General features: G+C 46.5%; 1 protein-coding gene across 4 annotated transcripts in view; it reads right to left on the reverse strand.

Annotated features, from left to right (window-relative positions):
* The window catches only part of SLC13A1 (solute carrier family 13 member 1), a 106,281-nt gene extending 89,353 nt beyond the window's left edge, over positions 1-16,928 (reverse strand). For 3 of the 4 annotated variants that reach the window (XR_012002774.1, XM_072764925.1, XM_072764926.1), the window contains exon 1: positions 16,716-16,928. Coding sequence is in view for 3 of the 4 variants with exons in the window: in XM_072764925.1 (XP_072621026.1) it covers positions 16,716-16,814 (99 nt within the window). In the remaining variant the exon portion in view is untranslated. The remainder of the gene's footprint in view (positions 1-16,715) is intronic. The other variant, XM_072764927.1, reaches the window with a different exon arrangement.
* Positions 16,929-17,380: the final 452 nt, after the last annotated feature.

Here is a 17,380-nt window from a genome sequence, read left to right on the forward strand (position 1 = left end):
GCCCATGGACAAAGAGGACGGCCTGAGGCTGCTAGAGGGGAGCGCGTTGGGCAGGGCCCAAAGGCGCGGGAGGGGGTCAGAACGTGCCAAGTTCCGCTTGTAAAATAACGAAGCCACAGGGATGCAACGTACAGTACAGTGACCGCGTCGATAATGACGCATTTCGAATTTGCGAGATGCTAGGAACGTGAATCTCGTAGGTTCCCATCATGAGAAAAAACATGCCGATTCTGCATGGCTGCAGGTGGCACCAGGGCTTCCCGCCGTGGTCGCTTCATGACGCAGACAAACGTGCCATCGTTAGGCTTCATTATACCTGAAACCAGCGCAGGGTCGTATCGGTCACACGTCGATGCAAACGCTTGAAATGTTCCCTCTGTGTGGCTGACGGACACAGTTCTGAGGCAAGCACCTGGCCTGTCCTAAGGGGTCAACAAGTCGCGTCTATTCTGTGGCTTCATTTTGCTCTCTCGGGGCTTAATCTCTGCAAATTCTGAGCTGCCTGTGACAAATGTACAAAACTGCTCTGAGATTAATGAGGGGTTTTATTTATGGTTTTCCCAGGGCAGCAAAATTTCTAGCTCTGCTCCCCTCAGACGCCCCCTCGTAGGGTGTTTGCTCACCCAGCAGCCCTGCACCTCCCGGCAGAGGCCTCAGAAACCCTTCCGAAGCTGCGACCACGCCACGTCCTCACTATCTTTTGAAAGGAGGAAGCAGAAAGGGGTTCGCAGGCTGACAGTTTTATGGAAAGTCCCGTAACCTTGACAATAAAGCAATGGAACAAAGCCGGGCCTTGACTGAAACTTCCTAATTTGCCCTGGAGAGAATTTGTGAATACGAGCTCAATTAGGTCATTAATTGATTTTTTTTTTAATTTTTTAAATTTATTTATGATAGTCACACAGAGAGAGAGAGAGAGGCAGAGACACAGGCAGAGGGAGAAGCGGGCTCCATGCACCGGGAGCCCGACGTGGGATTCGATCCTGGGTCTCCAGGATCGCGCCCTGGGCCAAAGGCAGGCGCCAAACCGCTGCGCCACCCAGGGATCCCTTAATTGATTTTTAAATATATATTTAATTTATTTATTTTAAAGACAGAAAGAGGTGAGCAGGGGGAGGGGCAGAGGGGGAAGCAGAGACCCTCCAGCAGATTCTGAGTTGAGCCCGGAGGCCGAGGCCGGGCTCCATCCACAACCCCCGAGGTCATGGCCTGAGCCGGGACCCCGATAGCCTGGGCCCCCCGACAGCCCCCCGCGCCCCCACACCAGCCTAGCTGTGCATGCCCGGGCCTGTGGTCCTCCTGGCGGACACGCGGGGACGCCCCAAAGTGCCTCCTCCCGCCGGTGCTTCCCGTCCTGCTGATGAGAACCTGGGTCTCCAAGATGAGTGGACCCCGGCACCAGCCCGCCGCCCCGTCCTCTTTGTTCTCCCTCTCTGACCCGCCCCCCAACCTGCACCCCCTTCTTCCCAGGCCACCCCACAGCCACCCCGTCTTCCAAGGATCCACTTGGAGTTTAAGGGACCGGCCGCCTGACGACGTTGGGAGCACCAGCTGCAGCTGAGCGCCGGAACAGACAAGTGAATAGGAAACCCGGCGCCAGCGGCCACCACCCCGGCCTCATCCCAACACGGGCCTCCTCAGCAGGACGTCACCGGCCGCTCACGCGTGGCCACTTTAAAGCACGATCAAAAGCAAAATTCCAAGTATTGAATTATTAGTTTCCCTAACAACTTCCCTATTTCACCTGGCCCTGCCCTGATGCGAAATCAAGTCAGGGATTTTCAGTCGTTGATTGGAAATGATCTGAAATCCTCATCTTGCATTTGAGGCCCCGACCACTCTGACCGTACGAAGACCTAGCCCACGACCTCCTGGCATCACGTCTCTATTCCTACAGTTGATTTACATCCTTCTCGGTGTCTGGGCTCTGACCCCCGCTCCTTATCACGCAGCCTCCTCCTGAACTTGAGTAGGTAATGGTGAGCCAGGATCCTGCGGGGAAGTCCCCAGGGGCCCTTAGTCACGGCTCGACCTGCCCGTAACCACACTCTGGACTCTTGGACCCTGCTCCACAATTTAGATGAAGCAGTTGCAAGCTGATGACCAAGCCCAACAGGAAAATATGACGTATTTGACTCACGATGGAATGTGTGTGAGTGTGTGTTTCCTTAGAATTATGATTTATGAACCAACACATTTCATATTAAAAATAAAATCGGAATTTCTGGCTTTCCTTGAAAAACTGAGGAATTTGGTAATGCTAGGACCATATTCTACGTCAACAGTTCTTTGCACTCAAGGGGAGCCCCCCCTTTAGAGACAGGCTTGTGCTTTTCAGTTGTGCATGGCTCCCCGTCACTTTTCCGGCTTCCCTGCTCGGGCTTTGTGGGCATTTGAATAAAATCTCTCGTAGTAAAAATGCTGCCCAGATACCCTGCCTTGCGAGTAGATCTTGCCCTGCCGTTCCAGAATCAACACGCGGGCTGTCCGTTTGCACTTCTCTGCGCCCCCCCCCCCATGTGGCCCCTGGACCCGCAGCTCACGCAGGCAGACATCAGGCCCTCCCCAGACTGAATTGGGAGCAGGTTTCCCAGGTGACTCCTGCACAGGTTGGAGTTTGAGAAGCACCGGGTTACCTCCTCCCCAGACCCTCCCCCTTATCTCTAACTCTGGGTCCAACTCGGAAACCAGACGCTTGCTTCCAGGCCATGTCTTGCCTAAATTCAATCCCTACACTCAGAACTTATTTTGAAAAGTTGCCCATCCCTCAGAGTTAAGGTTCAAATTTATATTTTGTCTATGGAGCTTCCTCCAAACACTCATGCAGATTATATATATATATATATTTTTTTTAAAGATCTTATATATTTATTCATGAGAGGCCCAGAGAGAGAGAGACAGAGAGAGAGAGAGGCAGAGACCCAGGCAGAGGGAGAAGCAGGCTCCATGCAGGGAGCCCGACGTGGGACTCGATCCCAGGTCTCCAGGATCACAGCCTGGGCTGAAGGCAGACGCTCACCTGCTGAGCCACCCAGGCGTCCCCACATTTTATATTTTTGCATATAAGTCCCAGGAGATTATAATTGTAGCTGGCTAAGGCACCACACCTGCATTTTCCTTAAAGAGATGCCTTCCCAGAATCTGTGGGAAATGCCCCATTTTTCATAACTTAATGAAAAATCAAAGCATAGAAGAGAAGGAATCGGGGCTGAGTGGGTAGGAGGGCAATCTGCCTCAGTTTGGGGGGATAGTGCTGGTTTACCCCTGTTGTATAGGTGTCTTTCCGATTAGCAACCCTCTTCATTCCTGAAGTGTCCCTCTTTGATAAACGACAGTCGTCCTACTGATGGGTCCACCATCCCAGGACGTCCACGTCCTACTGATGGGTCCACCATACCTCCTTCCAGCTTTCTGTCCTGTGATCCCTCTTGGTCAGGCTGGGAGACGTGGGCAGGAAAGTACTCTTTCCCACCAACACTCTCCAGGCCTTTAACAACAGAAGGCCAATCCAGATACGATGCTTTTAAGACTCTAATATTAAAATATATATAATCCTTTTTTAAAACCAAGATCTAAAAAAAAATAAATAAAAATAAACAAGATCTACAAATATCCTTGTTAAGAAGAAGCAACAAAAGATAAAGGAAAACATTCCATTGTTTTCTGTATTCATATACATCCAAAAAAAAAAAAAACACTAATATCAGGGTGAATAATTTTTGGCGAACACATTCTTCTGATGAAGGAGAAAACTTGTCAGTTGTCTGTGCTACCACTAGAATTGTGTCCTGGATAAAATTCCTTCATTCCGTCAGTGGAAATCCGGAGACTAACCCATTATCTGTAGCTATAGCATCTGTGTCTCCTGTGGATCCCTTTCATTTTTTTCTCTTCCCTCTCTTCACCTTCTCAGCAAGCGCCTTACTCCTAAAATAGAGCCTCTCTACCATCATCGCCGCTGTCCACCACGGCAACCGTGGCCACTACCGTGAACAATGGTAAAGCTACGGGAAAAGAAGGCCAGTTGTCAAGTCCCCCCCCCCCTTCCAATTCCTCTTGGGTATGGGGAAGTACTGATGTCTTTATTAAAATGAACTCTGCAACCATAACAAGTAACAATTTGAGTAAAGTTTTGTTCTAGAAATAGCAAGGAGCTTTAGTATATGGGTTCTTGAGCTAAAGTAGAGCAACACGTTAATGTCTACTTCTTTTTTGTTTATTGTGATGGGAAATACAGAAAGAAAAGGAAGGTTCAAAATTCTAAGACCCATCTTACAAAAAATATTTTTTAAATCATGATTCATTCTAGGACACCTGGGTGGCTCAGAGGTTGGGCATCTGCCTTAGGCTCAGGGCATTACCTGGGGTCCTGAGATCGAGTTCCACATCAGGTATCCACAGGGAGCCTGTGTCTCCCTCTGCCTGTGTCTCTGCCTCTCTCTGGGTCTCTCATGAGTAAATAAATAAAATCTTTAAAAAAAGAAATAAAATCATGATTCATTCTCAAAATACCACACACATGAAACAAGGGGTGGAGGGAGCTGAGAGGGCTTCCCTAAATAAAAATACTTCAAAATAAAATAAAAGGACAAAATTTTCTGCTCAAAAATGTATACACTCCCTACCACTTCCAAAAATTACATGGACAGAGGTAGTCGTGCCAAATGCAGATGTTGCAAATTCCGTTACACAGGATGAGGCAGTGGCACTTAGCCATGGTTTCCCGCCTTGGTGGGTACAACATGCCTCCCTGGCTCCGGTGGGGCCACCTCCACCCAAGGGATGAAGCCGGGACGTGTAGACTGATTACCCATATGGATAGGAAATTCCTCTTCCCTGACAATAGAACAAAGTATTAGAACCCTTCTAGCAAAATGTCTTTTAAGGGTTTTTTTTTTTCAAATTTTTATTTATTTATGATAGTCACACAGAGAGAGAGAGAGAGAGAGGCAGAGACACAGGCAGAGGGAGAAGCAGGCTCCATGCACCGGGAGCCTGATGTGGGATTCGATCCTGGGTCTCCAGGATCGTGCCCTGGGGCAAAGGAGGCGCTAAACCACTGCACCACCCAGGGATCCCTAAGGGTTTTTTAATGAAATACCAAGAACATATGAAAAATAATATAACACACTTTATGCTTCATATTTTTAAAATGTGGCAAATTTGGCCACATTTGCTTGAAACTTTTTAGGAAAATAAAACATTCCTCATATAGTTCAAGACATGTAAGCCACTTCTTCATTTCTTTCTCCTCTGTCAACCCCAAAGTCAGCCACCGTCTATGGTGCGGGTCGTATCCTTTCCATCCATGTTTTTGTGGTTTTCCTACATGTAGACATGAACACACTGACAAACGACGCATGATTTTAAGACTAAATAAGGTTTACTGTATATGTTATTTTTCGGCTTGTTCTTCCACTTGTAAAAGAAGAAATATATTATTTTTCACTCTATCATTTTACTCATGTATTGCAAATGCATTCATAGTGATGCACATAGACGTAGTCATTCCTTTTAAATGGACATGGCATTTCTTTTTATGAACATATTACAATTCATTTGTCCATTTTCCTACTGAAGGCTATTTAGGGCTTTTCTCCCAATTGTTCATTATCATAAGGCTATGAACATCTTCGTACGTATCTTCGTGTGGATAAAGGAAAGAGATTTTCTAAGCTAGAGTATAAAAGTAGTGGTGAAATTTCTGAGTGGAAGAGGAGTCCAACTGTAGGGATATTTGCCCATTTGGTATCCAAGATGGTTTATCAGTTTGTATCAGTAGGAATAATGGGAGAAAATTCCACCTCGCCAACTTTGGGTATATTGGGCTAATTTATTTATTTGACAATCTGTTGATATGGAAAGTTCCTCTTAATTTAATTTGTATTTGCTTGAATACCTTAAAGTATTTTTTCATGGTTATTGAAACATAATTGTTTCTCTCATACAAATTACCTTATTTATAGCCTCTTACCATTTTTCTGTTGCTTGTTTGCTTCTCTTTTTCATGAATTTGTAGAGTTACTTTTAGAATTCTTATCATTTCTTTATAACTTAAATATTTGCAAATATTTTTCTTGATCTCTGGCTCCTCTCTGAAATTTGCTTTATTCTATTTTTGGTTGTAGTGCAGTTATTGTCAAATTCTTTGCTATGTTTTTACTACCTTGTATGAGAAATTTTTCCTATATTATACACTCCCATGTTTTTTGTCTAAAGTTTATAAAGTTTCAAGTGTGGGGCCTTGATTTATTTGTATAGGAAACAGACACCTTATTTTTCATAAATGGGTAGCCAAAATGCCTGGCTTTTTAAATTAGATGGTCCATCTTTCCCCCATCACTTCCTATTGCTCTATATTTCCTGTGCCAAATTTCTACAAATGCAGGCAGATAGGTTACTGGGCTCTTTATTTTGTCCCTCAGTCATCACCACCTTTTGGAAATCACATTTCGCAAAATTATTAAACTCTTTTAATTATTACAGCTTTTCAACAAGTTCTGCAATCTGTGTCTCAAGCCCCCATCTTATATTTTTCTCAAACTTGCCTTGATTCCCCTTTGTTTTCATTCTATTTGGAGTGCTTTCATCGCTGTGCTTCCATTCTCAGTCTTAATTGTCTTCTTGCATGTTGAGATTTTATTTTTAATTTTTTAAAAGATTCTATTTATTTATTCATGGAAGACACAGAGAGAGAGAGAGAGAGGCAGAGACCCAGGCAGAGGGGTAAGCAGGCTCCATGCAGGGAGCCCGACGGGGGACTCAATCCCGGGTCTCCAGGATCATGCCCTGAGCTAAAGGCGGTGCTAAACCGCTGAACCACCCCGGCTGCCCAAGATTTTATTTTCATATTTATCCTGTGTGGTAGTTGTTTTATTTTTGTGCATATTCCTTCTGTATTTTTTGTTCCTCATCTAGAATCTTTACAGTTGCCTCCAGTTAAGTCCCTAGCTTCCCACCTAGAATGTCTTCTCCTGGCAGCCTGGGGTCCTGTCCGACCAGGACCATGCAAATCCACTCATCTAGCCGGACCCAGTAGCTTGAGTCATGTCCTAGCTGGGAAGCGCCTGCTTCCTGTGAATGCTGCACAGACAGTTGTCGATGTAGCTTTTTTTTTTTTTTTTTTTTTTTCCTGGTAGCTACAAGAAAATTACTCTCTGGCCCTTAGTTCAGGTCATTGAACTTGCCTGAACCCAGGATGATGGGAGAGCATTTTCAACCATAAGGTTCTCACCTTCACTACCCTTGTTTGCTTGTCTGACTCACTCTGGTCCACAGGAAACATGCATCTGTTTAGAGTGGAGGGTGGTTGGGGTGGAGGAGCCCTAACTGTGTGAGCTGAACTGCTGATCACAAGCTTTGTAGATGCAAGAACTTACTTAAAAGGTAAAGACATCTAACAAGTAAATAGACAACGCTGCTTTTCTGTCTTCTGAATAAGTAAAAGGATGCTTTATGAGGAGGCCACCACACACCAGGTACAGTACTTGGAGTTCCGCAGACTCCTCTTATTTAGTCTGCACCCAAACTCTTCGAGGTAGGCATTGCAATTCCCTGTTCAAATAGAGATCAATGACCACATTGCTAAGATGAGGTAGAGCCGGGCTTCAATCCAAGCAGAAATGCCACGAGAACATATATTTTGTCATTTATTGCTCTGTTCCCAGACCTTAAGGCAAGGCCTGGCGTGTAGTGAGCACCAGTAATATTTGTTGAGTTGTTTTCCTTTCACAGTTTTGCTGTGTTCTTCCTACGGTTGTTTCTATTTATATGTCTTGACCCCTATGTAAAAGTCTTAATCACTACCCTAGATATAAAATTCTTCAGCATAGGAGCCTTGCCTTCTTTTCTGCATCCTCTCCTACCTGCTGGCACTAGATATCGTAACCTCACCCCACAGGGGGAATGTTTCTCCGTGTTTCCCGGAGCTCTCATCTCTCTTGCCAGGAAACAAGAAGTAGAGCTAAAACTTTTCCTGCGTCGAACACTATCTTCCCTAGGCCCCACTTAACAATGATGCAGTCGTACCGCGTCTTCACCACCTCAACCGAGTGCAGCCGGGGCGCTCGCTGCAGAGGCAGGAAGGCACACGAAGCCATGACTGGGCAATTTGGATAATGGCTTCTCCCCCACAAATTCCGACTGTCAAACTGTCTTGGGAAGTGCGGCTGATTATATTTAAAAATCACCTTGTTTCTCTTTTAAATTATACCTCCAGACGGAATTGAAATAAAAATTAGTCTGTAAAACATAGGTTTTTTCACCCCTTCCCTCCATTTTTTAATGACACTCTGACGGATATTAGGGAGCAATTTGGCTGATGAATTAGTACACATGTGGGCACGATCGGTCAGCACAGCTTGAGAAAAGCAGGACCAATCACGGGCCTCACTCGCTGCAACTGATTTTCTAAAGAGAACGCAGAGCAATTAAGAAAGGAGAAAAATCATGCATTTTAAATCTGGGTGCTACGAGAAAAACACTATTATTATTTGACAGAGCCTGTAAAGGGCTTGCATCGTTTGTGATACACCTACCCCTTCTGCAGCAGGGATTTCTCAAGACTCAATCCATATTAATTGCAAGGCTTAAAATGATTAGAAATATTCTCCTGTCGGAAGATGAAGAGTAAGGAGGAGCTCAACTTACAAAGTCAAGGAAAAATAACTAGCATTTCTTGTTACTTTTTAGCCCAAATGGATGGCAAGGAAAGGCCATGGGTGGAGTCACTCTGCCAATTACTGGAGAATGTTTAACTCCCTCTTTCCATTTGACCCCTGCAGCTAGTTAGCGAGGGGGACGTGCTGTCCGCACCTGCTGTGCACACGGTGGCACCAGACGGGCGGCCCAGCTCACTAGCCCCGGCCTGGGGGCCAACGTGCAGCGTGCTCCACCGCCTCCGGACCCCGGGCCGCCGCGGCCTTCACACCCACAGCCGCCCACAGATGCCGCTGGAGGCTCCTCCAGGGCCTGGTCCACTTTACAGACGAGGGGGGCCTGGGTGGCTGCAGCCCCTGTCGCGGAGGGCCACCGGGGCCTGCAGCCGCTCCTACTCCTCCCGGGTTGTGGTCACCCTGCGGCCCAGGCAGGGGACGTTCCCTCCTCTCTCGCTTTGTGATTGAAACCCAGAGACGATGGAGGGAGGCAAACTGGGCACGAGCTCCTAAAGGTCGGACACAAATCCTAGTAAAGACGCAATGTCCCTGATGGGCTGCCCAGACTGCGTTTGAACCCCCTCCCTTCCTTCAGGAGGCGGTGAGCTGGGCAGATTGCTCCACCTGTCATCAAGTCTCTGCTCATTGGGGATGATGATGGGGATGATGGGGATGATGGGGTGATGGGGATGATGGATGATGGGGTGATGGGGTGATGGGGATGATGGGGTGATGGGGTGATGGGGATGATGGATGATGGGGTAATGGGGTGATGGGGATGATGGGGATGATGAGGGTGATGGGGATGATGGGGGTGATGGGGATGATGGGGATGATGGGATGATGGGGATGATGGGAATGATGGGATGATGGGAGTGATGGGGTGATGGGGATGATGGGGTGATGGGGATGATGGGGTGATGGGATGATGGGGATGATGGGGATGATGGGGATGATGGGATGATGGGAATGATAGGATGATGGGGATGATGGGGATGATGGGGTGATGGGATGATGGGGATGATGGGGTGATGGGGATGATGGGGGTGATGGGGGTGATGGGGATGATGGGGGTGATGGGGGTGATGGGGATGATGGGAATGACGGAGTGTTGGGGATGATGGGATGATGGGGATGATGGGATGATGGGGATGATGGGGATGATGGGATGATGGGAATGATGGGAATGATAGGATGATGGGGATGATGGGGATGATGGGGGTGATGGGGATGATTGGAATGATCGGGATGATGGGGATGCTACTGAGGATTTCTCAGGTTGCTGTGAGGCGTAGAATGCACAGTCACCTTTATAACTGTTGCCAAGCCAGGCATAAAAATGGACCTCCTCGTCCACCAGCACTTGCTGCGTCCCCTTGCTACACTTCCACTCTATCTGAACTCCCTTCCTTTCCCCATCTTTCTTCTCCTACGCCCTATCTTTGCCTCTGAGGCTGGGGAAGCTCCCCATCCTTCTGCGGGGACAGGTCATCCTTCTGCGGGGACAGGCCATCAGCCCCCATCCCGCGGAGCTGCCAGCATCTGCTCTGCAACAGCTGACATCTCCAAGGCCTGTAGGCCCAGGGGAAGCACACTGTCCCCAGGCCCGGGCCGGGCACAAGGGAGTGGCAAGAGGACGCGAGGCCACGGCCACAGCCCCCTTGTCTGGGACAGAGCGAAGGAGAGGGTGCCCCAGGACCAGGGTGGAGCAGGTGGCCCCAAGACTCCAGGCAGCCGCCCAGAGACTTCATCCAGGGAGATGATGCTGGTGTGGGAGCTGTGAACGTGGGACCAGGTGCTGGGCTGGCGGGCTGGTTGTTAGGGCAAATGAATGGCAAGATCTTAAAGGCCCATCAGTGTAGACACGGCTTGTATAGACACTTTTTCCCCCGTAGGCAAAGGGAAATCACCGAAGAAGTTGGACCAGGGGCGCAATAGGACCAGGCTGATATTTTGGAAGTAGCGCTCGGGCAGGACCCTGGGGGAGAAGACTGTGAAATGGTCCATGGGAAAGAGAGGGGGCGGCCTGAGGAAAGCAGGGCCGGGGGAAGGCAGATGACGGAGCAGATGGGGCAGCCCGGGGGCCCAGCGTGGAGCGCCGCCTTGGGCCCAGGGCGTGATCCTGGGGACCCGGTCGGGGCCCACGTTGCTCCCTGCAGGGAGCCTGCTCCTCCCTCTGCCTGGGTCTCTGCCTCTCCCTGTCTATCATGAATAAATAAATAAATAAAATCTTTAAAAAAAAAAAAGCAGATGGGAGGGGGTTGGATTTTGGAGATGAGGCAACACAGCCCGATGACCTGAAGCACCTGAGATGACACAGGTTTCAGGCCTGGGAAAGGGGTGAAGGCCAGCAGGTTCTCTGAGATAAAGAAAGGAGCAGCAGGTGGTGGGCAATGGGACTGGGTGTGGCTGGGGGCGTGGAGGGGCTGGAGGAGGATGACTCCCCGGAGATTAACTACCTTTTAATCACGCGTCTAGACACAAATGATTTGTTTAAATCACTTGGCACATATTTATATACAACCTTGTTTTGTGATAAATATTTGCCATAGTGTAGGTGGCAACTGTGCAAGCTGCTTGGAAGCTGCAGCATTCCTTTACACTTACGCCAATATCCCACAGTTCACTTAGCGCAGCACTTTGGGCTTAGCAAGTTCTCATAAGATATTCGTGGAGAATATACACCAAATCTGGATTTCTTGGTTTTGCTCATCGACCACATTACTGTTACCATGAATTTCTCTTTTTTCTTTTTCCTCACCCTCCATCATTCTGATGCTCTTTTGTGGCTAAAATGCTTACTTTCTTGGAGTTTACAGCATTTCCCCCTTATCTTAAACCCCTACCATATTTTAAAAGAACATTTAAAACAATATCAATTATTTCTGTTAATATGCTTAGTTGACTTGTCCCTTTCAAAGTTCATTATGTTTTGCTTGGAATTCCTCCCTTTCCTCTTCTTCCACTTGTAGTCTTTTTAAATTCTATCCCCGTCATTTTCATTTTCTCTGTCAGACTTCCCTCCTTTTAGCACATTCTTTATCACTTACAGGTTTGCATTTCTCTATGAGCACAATATTTCTCCCAGATTTTTTTTAGATTTGGCACCATAAGTCTCTCATTATAGATCATTTCTTCTATTTATTATTTCCATCATAACTTTGAAATTCATGATATGGGGACATCTGAGTGGCTCAAGTCATGATCCCAGGGTCCTAGGATAGAGCCCCACATTAGGCTCCCTGCTCAGGGATAGATAGAGCCCCCAGCCGATCAGGGAGCCTGCTTCTCCCTCTCCCTCCTTCTCATGCTGTCTCTCACTGACTCTCTCTCAAATAAATACATCTTTAAAAAAAGAAAGGAAATTCATAATGAAACAGATGAATATATTGTGAAGGAAACACAGGTAGCACGTGACAGCTGCAGAAGTACCGCCGGCCCTTCATGCTGTGGTTCCTCCCTCCCTCACCAGCGCTGTGCCTGTGCACTCACGCTCTGCTGTGTTGACTCTCCTGTCCTCTCTTCAAGCCTCTCCTCATGTAAAATATTTTGCAGAGAAATCCTGACATATCTGAGAAATAACTGAAATCTGGTTTTGGTTTTACAACCAATCAACTGAGGCAAGCAACTCAATATCCGTGTGCCTGTTTCCCTTCCCCTTATCTCAGGAAGGGGTCCTGGAGCACCACCTGGGTGGCTCAGTCAGTTAAGCAGCTTGAGGGTCAGACTTTTGGTTTTGGCTCAGGTCAAGAGCTCAGGGTCCTGAGATGGGATGGACTGGGCGTGGGGCTCTGCTCTCAGGGCAAAATCTGCTTGCAATTCCCTCTCCCTCCCCCTTCACTTATGCTCACATGTGTTCTCTCTCTCTCTCTCTCTCTCTCTCTCTCTCTCTTTCTCAAATAAAAAAATAAAATCTATAAAAAGGAGGGTCCTAATTAGAGACAAACCAGGGATAAGCCAGACAGAGTGAGACATACCTGGAAGAAATGCACTATACACACGGAAGATATTATTGCTCAATTTTCCCCACTTACAGCTCCTCAAAAAACCCGGGCCTTCTTTCTATCTCTTTGTTTTATTAATAGAGAGACAAAGAAAAGCCAAGAATTGAAAAAAATGAGTAAAGACATAGTACAGTGTACTGAGAAAAGCAAAAATTAACAAGATACTTGAAATAGTAAAAAAAAAAAAAAGAAGAAGAAAGTTGCAAGAGGATATCGTTGGAACTATGGCATGTACTCTAGGCCAATTTTAACTTTTTTTCTGGGAATACTTAAGAAACTTCCTCTCCAAAGTGAGAAAAATTCAGTGCAATTATTAATTCCATTCAATCATTTACATTAGTAGGAATAATATTACAGGCTTGTTTAATTGATCACTAACAACTACTTGGAGAAAGACTAAGACTACCTCTGTGCTTATGTGACAATAAAAAAGACAGCATTCCTGATGTTTTAGTGTAAAGCAATGAGAAAACAGGATTCCTTTAGTAAAGTGATATTTATCCCAACGTATTATGGGTATACATATCACAACACCGTGGAAGCCATAAACACATAGATATTCAGTTGTGGTTGAAATCTCGGCTCTAGAGTCAGACAGATGCTGATCGGAAACATCTATATAGCCACATTTTGGCAAGGTATTTACTTGTTTCTGTCTCTGTTTCTAATCTGCAAAATTGGACTAATAATAATAATAATAATACCCAATTTACAAAGATTAAATTAGAGCTTCTCTTTGACTTATGCCTGGGAGCATATTCTTCTTTGTTATAAAATATTTCCAGGAAAACACTGAAAACCACAATCTTAAAATTCCTTCCAACTAGAAGATAGGAAGATGCCAACCTAATGCTGTGACCCTGGTGGACCTCTGGGCACAGGTGTGAAGGGGGACAGCATATCCTGACAAGCCCACGTGACCTACGTGTGCAGCTGGGACTCTGGGACTTCAGCAAATGGCACAGACGACTGCTGCTTCGGTGCAGGCCCCTCCCCGTGGTTAGAATCACGGCAATGATCTACCTTCCAGACGTTGGGTAGCATGAGGTCAACCGAGGAAATGGCTGAGATATACCTCGCCTGGGGTTTGACCCATCCGACGTATTAACTCAGAGAAACACCCAAGCTATTGATAGCGACTCTCCAGTCACACTTTATCTAACTCTGCAAAATAGGGGGTCAATCTTCAAAGTATAAGTACGGAAAAGACATAACTACTGCTTAAGCATGAGCTCTGAGTTCTGACAGAATGTGGGTTTAAGTCCAGTTCCTACAGTATCTGGGTGGGCGACATTTGTTGGGTCACATATCTGTGAGCATCAATTCTGATGATACGATATACGTGATTGTCTTATGATTTGTGATGAAGGTTAAATAAGATAATCACGCAGGATGCCGAGCGGAGAGGTGCGCTCCGCGAACTCTGAGTAACTCTCCTTCACTCTGAGTAATTCACTGTAAAACCACGGAGGGCTTCTTGTTGTGGACGCCACATTTCTGGACTGAGATGGAACTAAAGTAAGGGTTAAGGCCAGTCCATAGAAACAACCCAATAATCGGTAGAAAAATGGGGAAAAAGTCAGTCAGTAATTCATTGTTCATTCTACATTGTGTAGACTTATTGTGTCTTTACAAATCAAAATTGATTTTTTTGTTTTGTCTGGATTCTTTAGTTGTTCTGTTACTGAGTGTTTAGAAGCACTGAGTTCTCTAGTTCAGTAACCTAAAAGTCATAATAGGTTGATTTGCATCCTCGTCGCAGTAGCCTCTACTTTAGGTTCATACCCTCCCAAGGCCCATATTCTTTGATAAAAAAAAAAAAAAGTTCTGCTTTCATTGTAAGGAAGAGTTAAAATAATATTCTTTGAGTTTATTCAGCAGTTGATTGAATGATTGAATATGCATTTGAAGCAGCCAAAAATGAAATCATGTTATTGTACTAGGAAAAAACCCTCACATTAACATTGATTGAGTTTTAACAAATGAGTTGATTAGCGGAAACGGAAAGAGGAACAAAGTTCATCAAATGCAACTTGGTGCCAGGTCTCTGGTCTCTCCACAGGCCTAATGTACTCGTATCATAACACCTTGGGGAAAAAATCAGTGACTGCATTTCTTGGCAAGAAAACACTTTCTGATTAATGAATCATGCGCTGAAACCACCGCTTTTTATTTATTTAGTCGTTCTCCCTTTCAAAGAATTTATATTCACTGTCTCTGAAAATTACGGGAGATCATCAAAGTGTCATGTATGAGTATGTCAAGGAGCAGCACAGAAGATACGCAGCCGCAGCCTAAGCTTGCATCGACTTGTTTGGTTTCTCATTTTCTCCGCCATAAGTAAGGACTCACACTGAAGCTAACCAGAAATATTAAAATATAGCAAGGTCCGGGTATGAACCAGGATGCAGTCATAGTAGAATGGCAGTAGTCACCAGATCGGGGGGGGGCCCAGGCCCAGGGCAGTTAAAAGGGAACCACCACACATGCTAGCCAGAGGAACAAGTCTATGAAGCGGGCTTGGGCCGAGCATGTGGATGAGAGCCCTGTGTCGTCTAGTGGCCACCGGAGACTCCTAGAGGAGTCCTCAGGAGTAGCTAGATTAGGAAGGGAAGAGGGGGGAGAGGGGAAGATTAGCCCCACAAAATTGGAAAAACAAAACCAACCAAACCAAAACAATGGACTGTGCCTGTTGCTATCACTAGACATTCTTTAGGGCTGTGAGGGTTCAGAAGGATGTTTGACCAAAAAGGGCTGGGGAAGGTCCCTTCTCCAACAGGGAACTGTGAGACATTAGTGGGAAGAGAGGCCCAGCCAGGGGCGCCGCTAGAGCTGGGTGGTTGGCAGGTAGCCAGGGCAGCAGGGGCCAGTCCCTTCTCCAGCTACCTTGGTAGCCTTTCCATTAGCTCACATGAATTCCTTCAGAGTCCCAGCCCAGGGGCGGACTGCCGAGGCGGCTGAGGATCCCCTGTATCGTGATTACTGTGATGCTATTTTAACCCAGACTGGTAAAACCCTGGTTGATGCTTGTTGGAGAAGAACATCAGAAAAGCACCATGGGATGGTGGGAATTGCCCCAGCTGTGGGTCAACACATTTAGGGAGACTCTTGCAGCCCAACTTACTATGTGCCAGCCGCGCTCCAAGGAAGTGAGAACTTCCTTGAACTTATGCATTTAATTCTCACAACAAGCCTGTTTCTACCCCAATCTTACATATAAGAAAATAGAAGCATAGGGAAGTTAGCTGGTGTGCTCGGGTCCCTCAGCTTGTGTACAAGTGGTGGCCCTGGGACCTGACGCAGAAAGCCTAGCTCCGGGGGTTGTCCTCGTGCCAACTGACAGTCATCATGCTCATGCCTGGCACAAAGAATGCTCACTGTTTGCTGATTCAAATCATTTTACCATGGAATTAAAAATGTCTTGGGTTTATTGTTCCTGACTAGTAGACTATTAAAAGTAAACAGAAAAATGCTTATAAGGACACCAAAATGAAATAACACCTCAGATGATCAGAACATGGTGCAATAACTTAATTTTCTGATTAACCAAGGAAAATTGCTTCGTGCTTTCAATGTTGTCTCATCCCACAAGGAAACTATATTTCTCGGGGGGTGGTGGCCCACACCAGCCAGGGAGCTGACACGTAAATTAGTTTGTGCTAGACCCTGGGGCTCCCGGGTGCTTTTCCAGCTCTTCCCCGTATCGCTCGGCTGCCGGGGCGCGGGGCACGGGACGGTGCTAATCCAGGATCTCCTTGGAGATTGATGACCGGAATGGGAAGGTCCCAAGCGATGTGCTGCTTTTGCTCTTCCTCTCAACTACTTGCCAGGCAGAGAACAATTCTGACTGAGTATGTTATTTAATTATTCTAGTTAGTCATACTGAGAATCGATCAACATTAACCACGGAAAAGGAGAAAAACACAATGTATGACCATCGTGACTTCAGCTGGAAGCGACAGCTTCCCTTCAGCTCTGAACCGGGCCATCACACAGAAACAATAAGGGACAACGAAATAGCCCAGGAGCCATCAGCCTCCTCTCCAGGTTCACTCACCTTGGTGCGAACGATGATTGGCAGCGGCAGTAAAACCAACGGAGGGAGAACTATAAGGAGAAACCGGCGATAAACTAAAATATAACTGAAGACTTTCATTGTCCCGAGCAGGAGCCTTTGACAGTGCTCTCCTCAAAATAAGGCAGACGTTAAATAACCAATGTGGATTAATATTTCTCCAGCCCATCATCACCATTTCCTGCGCTAGACTGATCAACATGAGTTAAAATTAAATCTTGATTTTTATTGTTTTACTGTCACAATTAACATGGAGAGATAAGCCCAAGAGTATTTGCAAGAAATCACATGCTACTTGCTGGTGCGGCTTTTTGAAAGATACAGTTGTTCTTCCTTTATTTAATTTGTTCACATTGGCTAGAACACTTACCGGCCGTATCTAGGGGAAGGCAGCCTTGGGAGGTAAATTGGGTCTGTCTACACTGCGGCCCCTCTGCCCCTCTTGACATTCCCACTCTCGGTCTCTGCACTTGGATGGTACCTTGGGCGTCTCTACCGGCTGCCTCCGGTGCGCTTGCAGGGTGTGAATTGAAACAGCAATTCCCATACTAGGAGCTTCATGTATGGCAGCGTGAAAGGTAAGGGTCTTGGTACAGGTGGATTTTTCTAGGGCTTCTCAGATAACGCACTGAGCCAGCCCTCGACAC

This window comes from Vulpes vulpes, chromosome 7 (assembly GCF_048418805.1).
Source record: "Vulpes vulpes isolate BD-2025 chromosome 7, VulVul3, whole genome shotgun sequence".
Taxonomy (NCBI): domain Eukaryota; kingdom Metazoa; phylum Chordata; class Mammalia; order Carnivora; family Canidae; genus Vulpes; species Vulpes vulpes.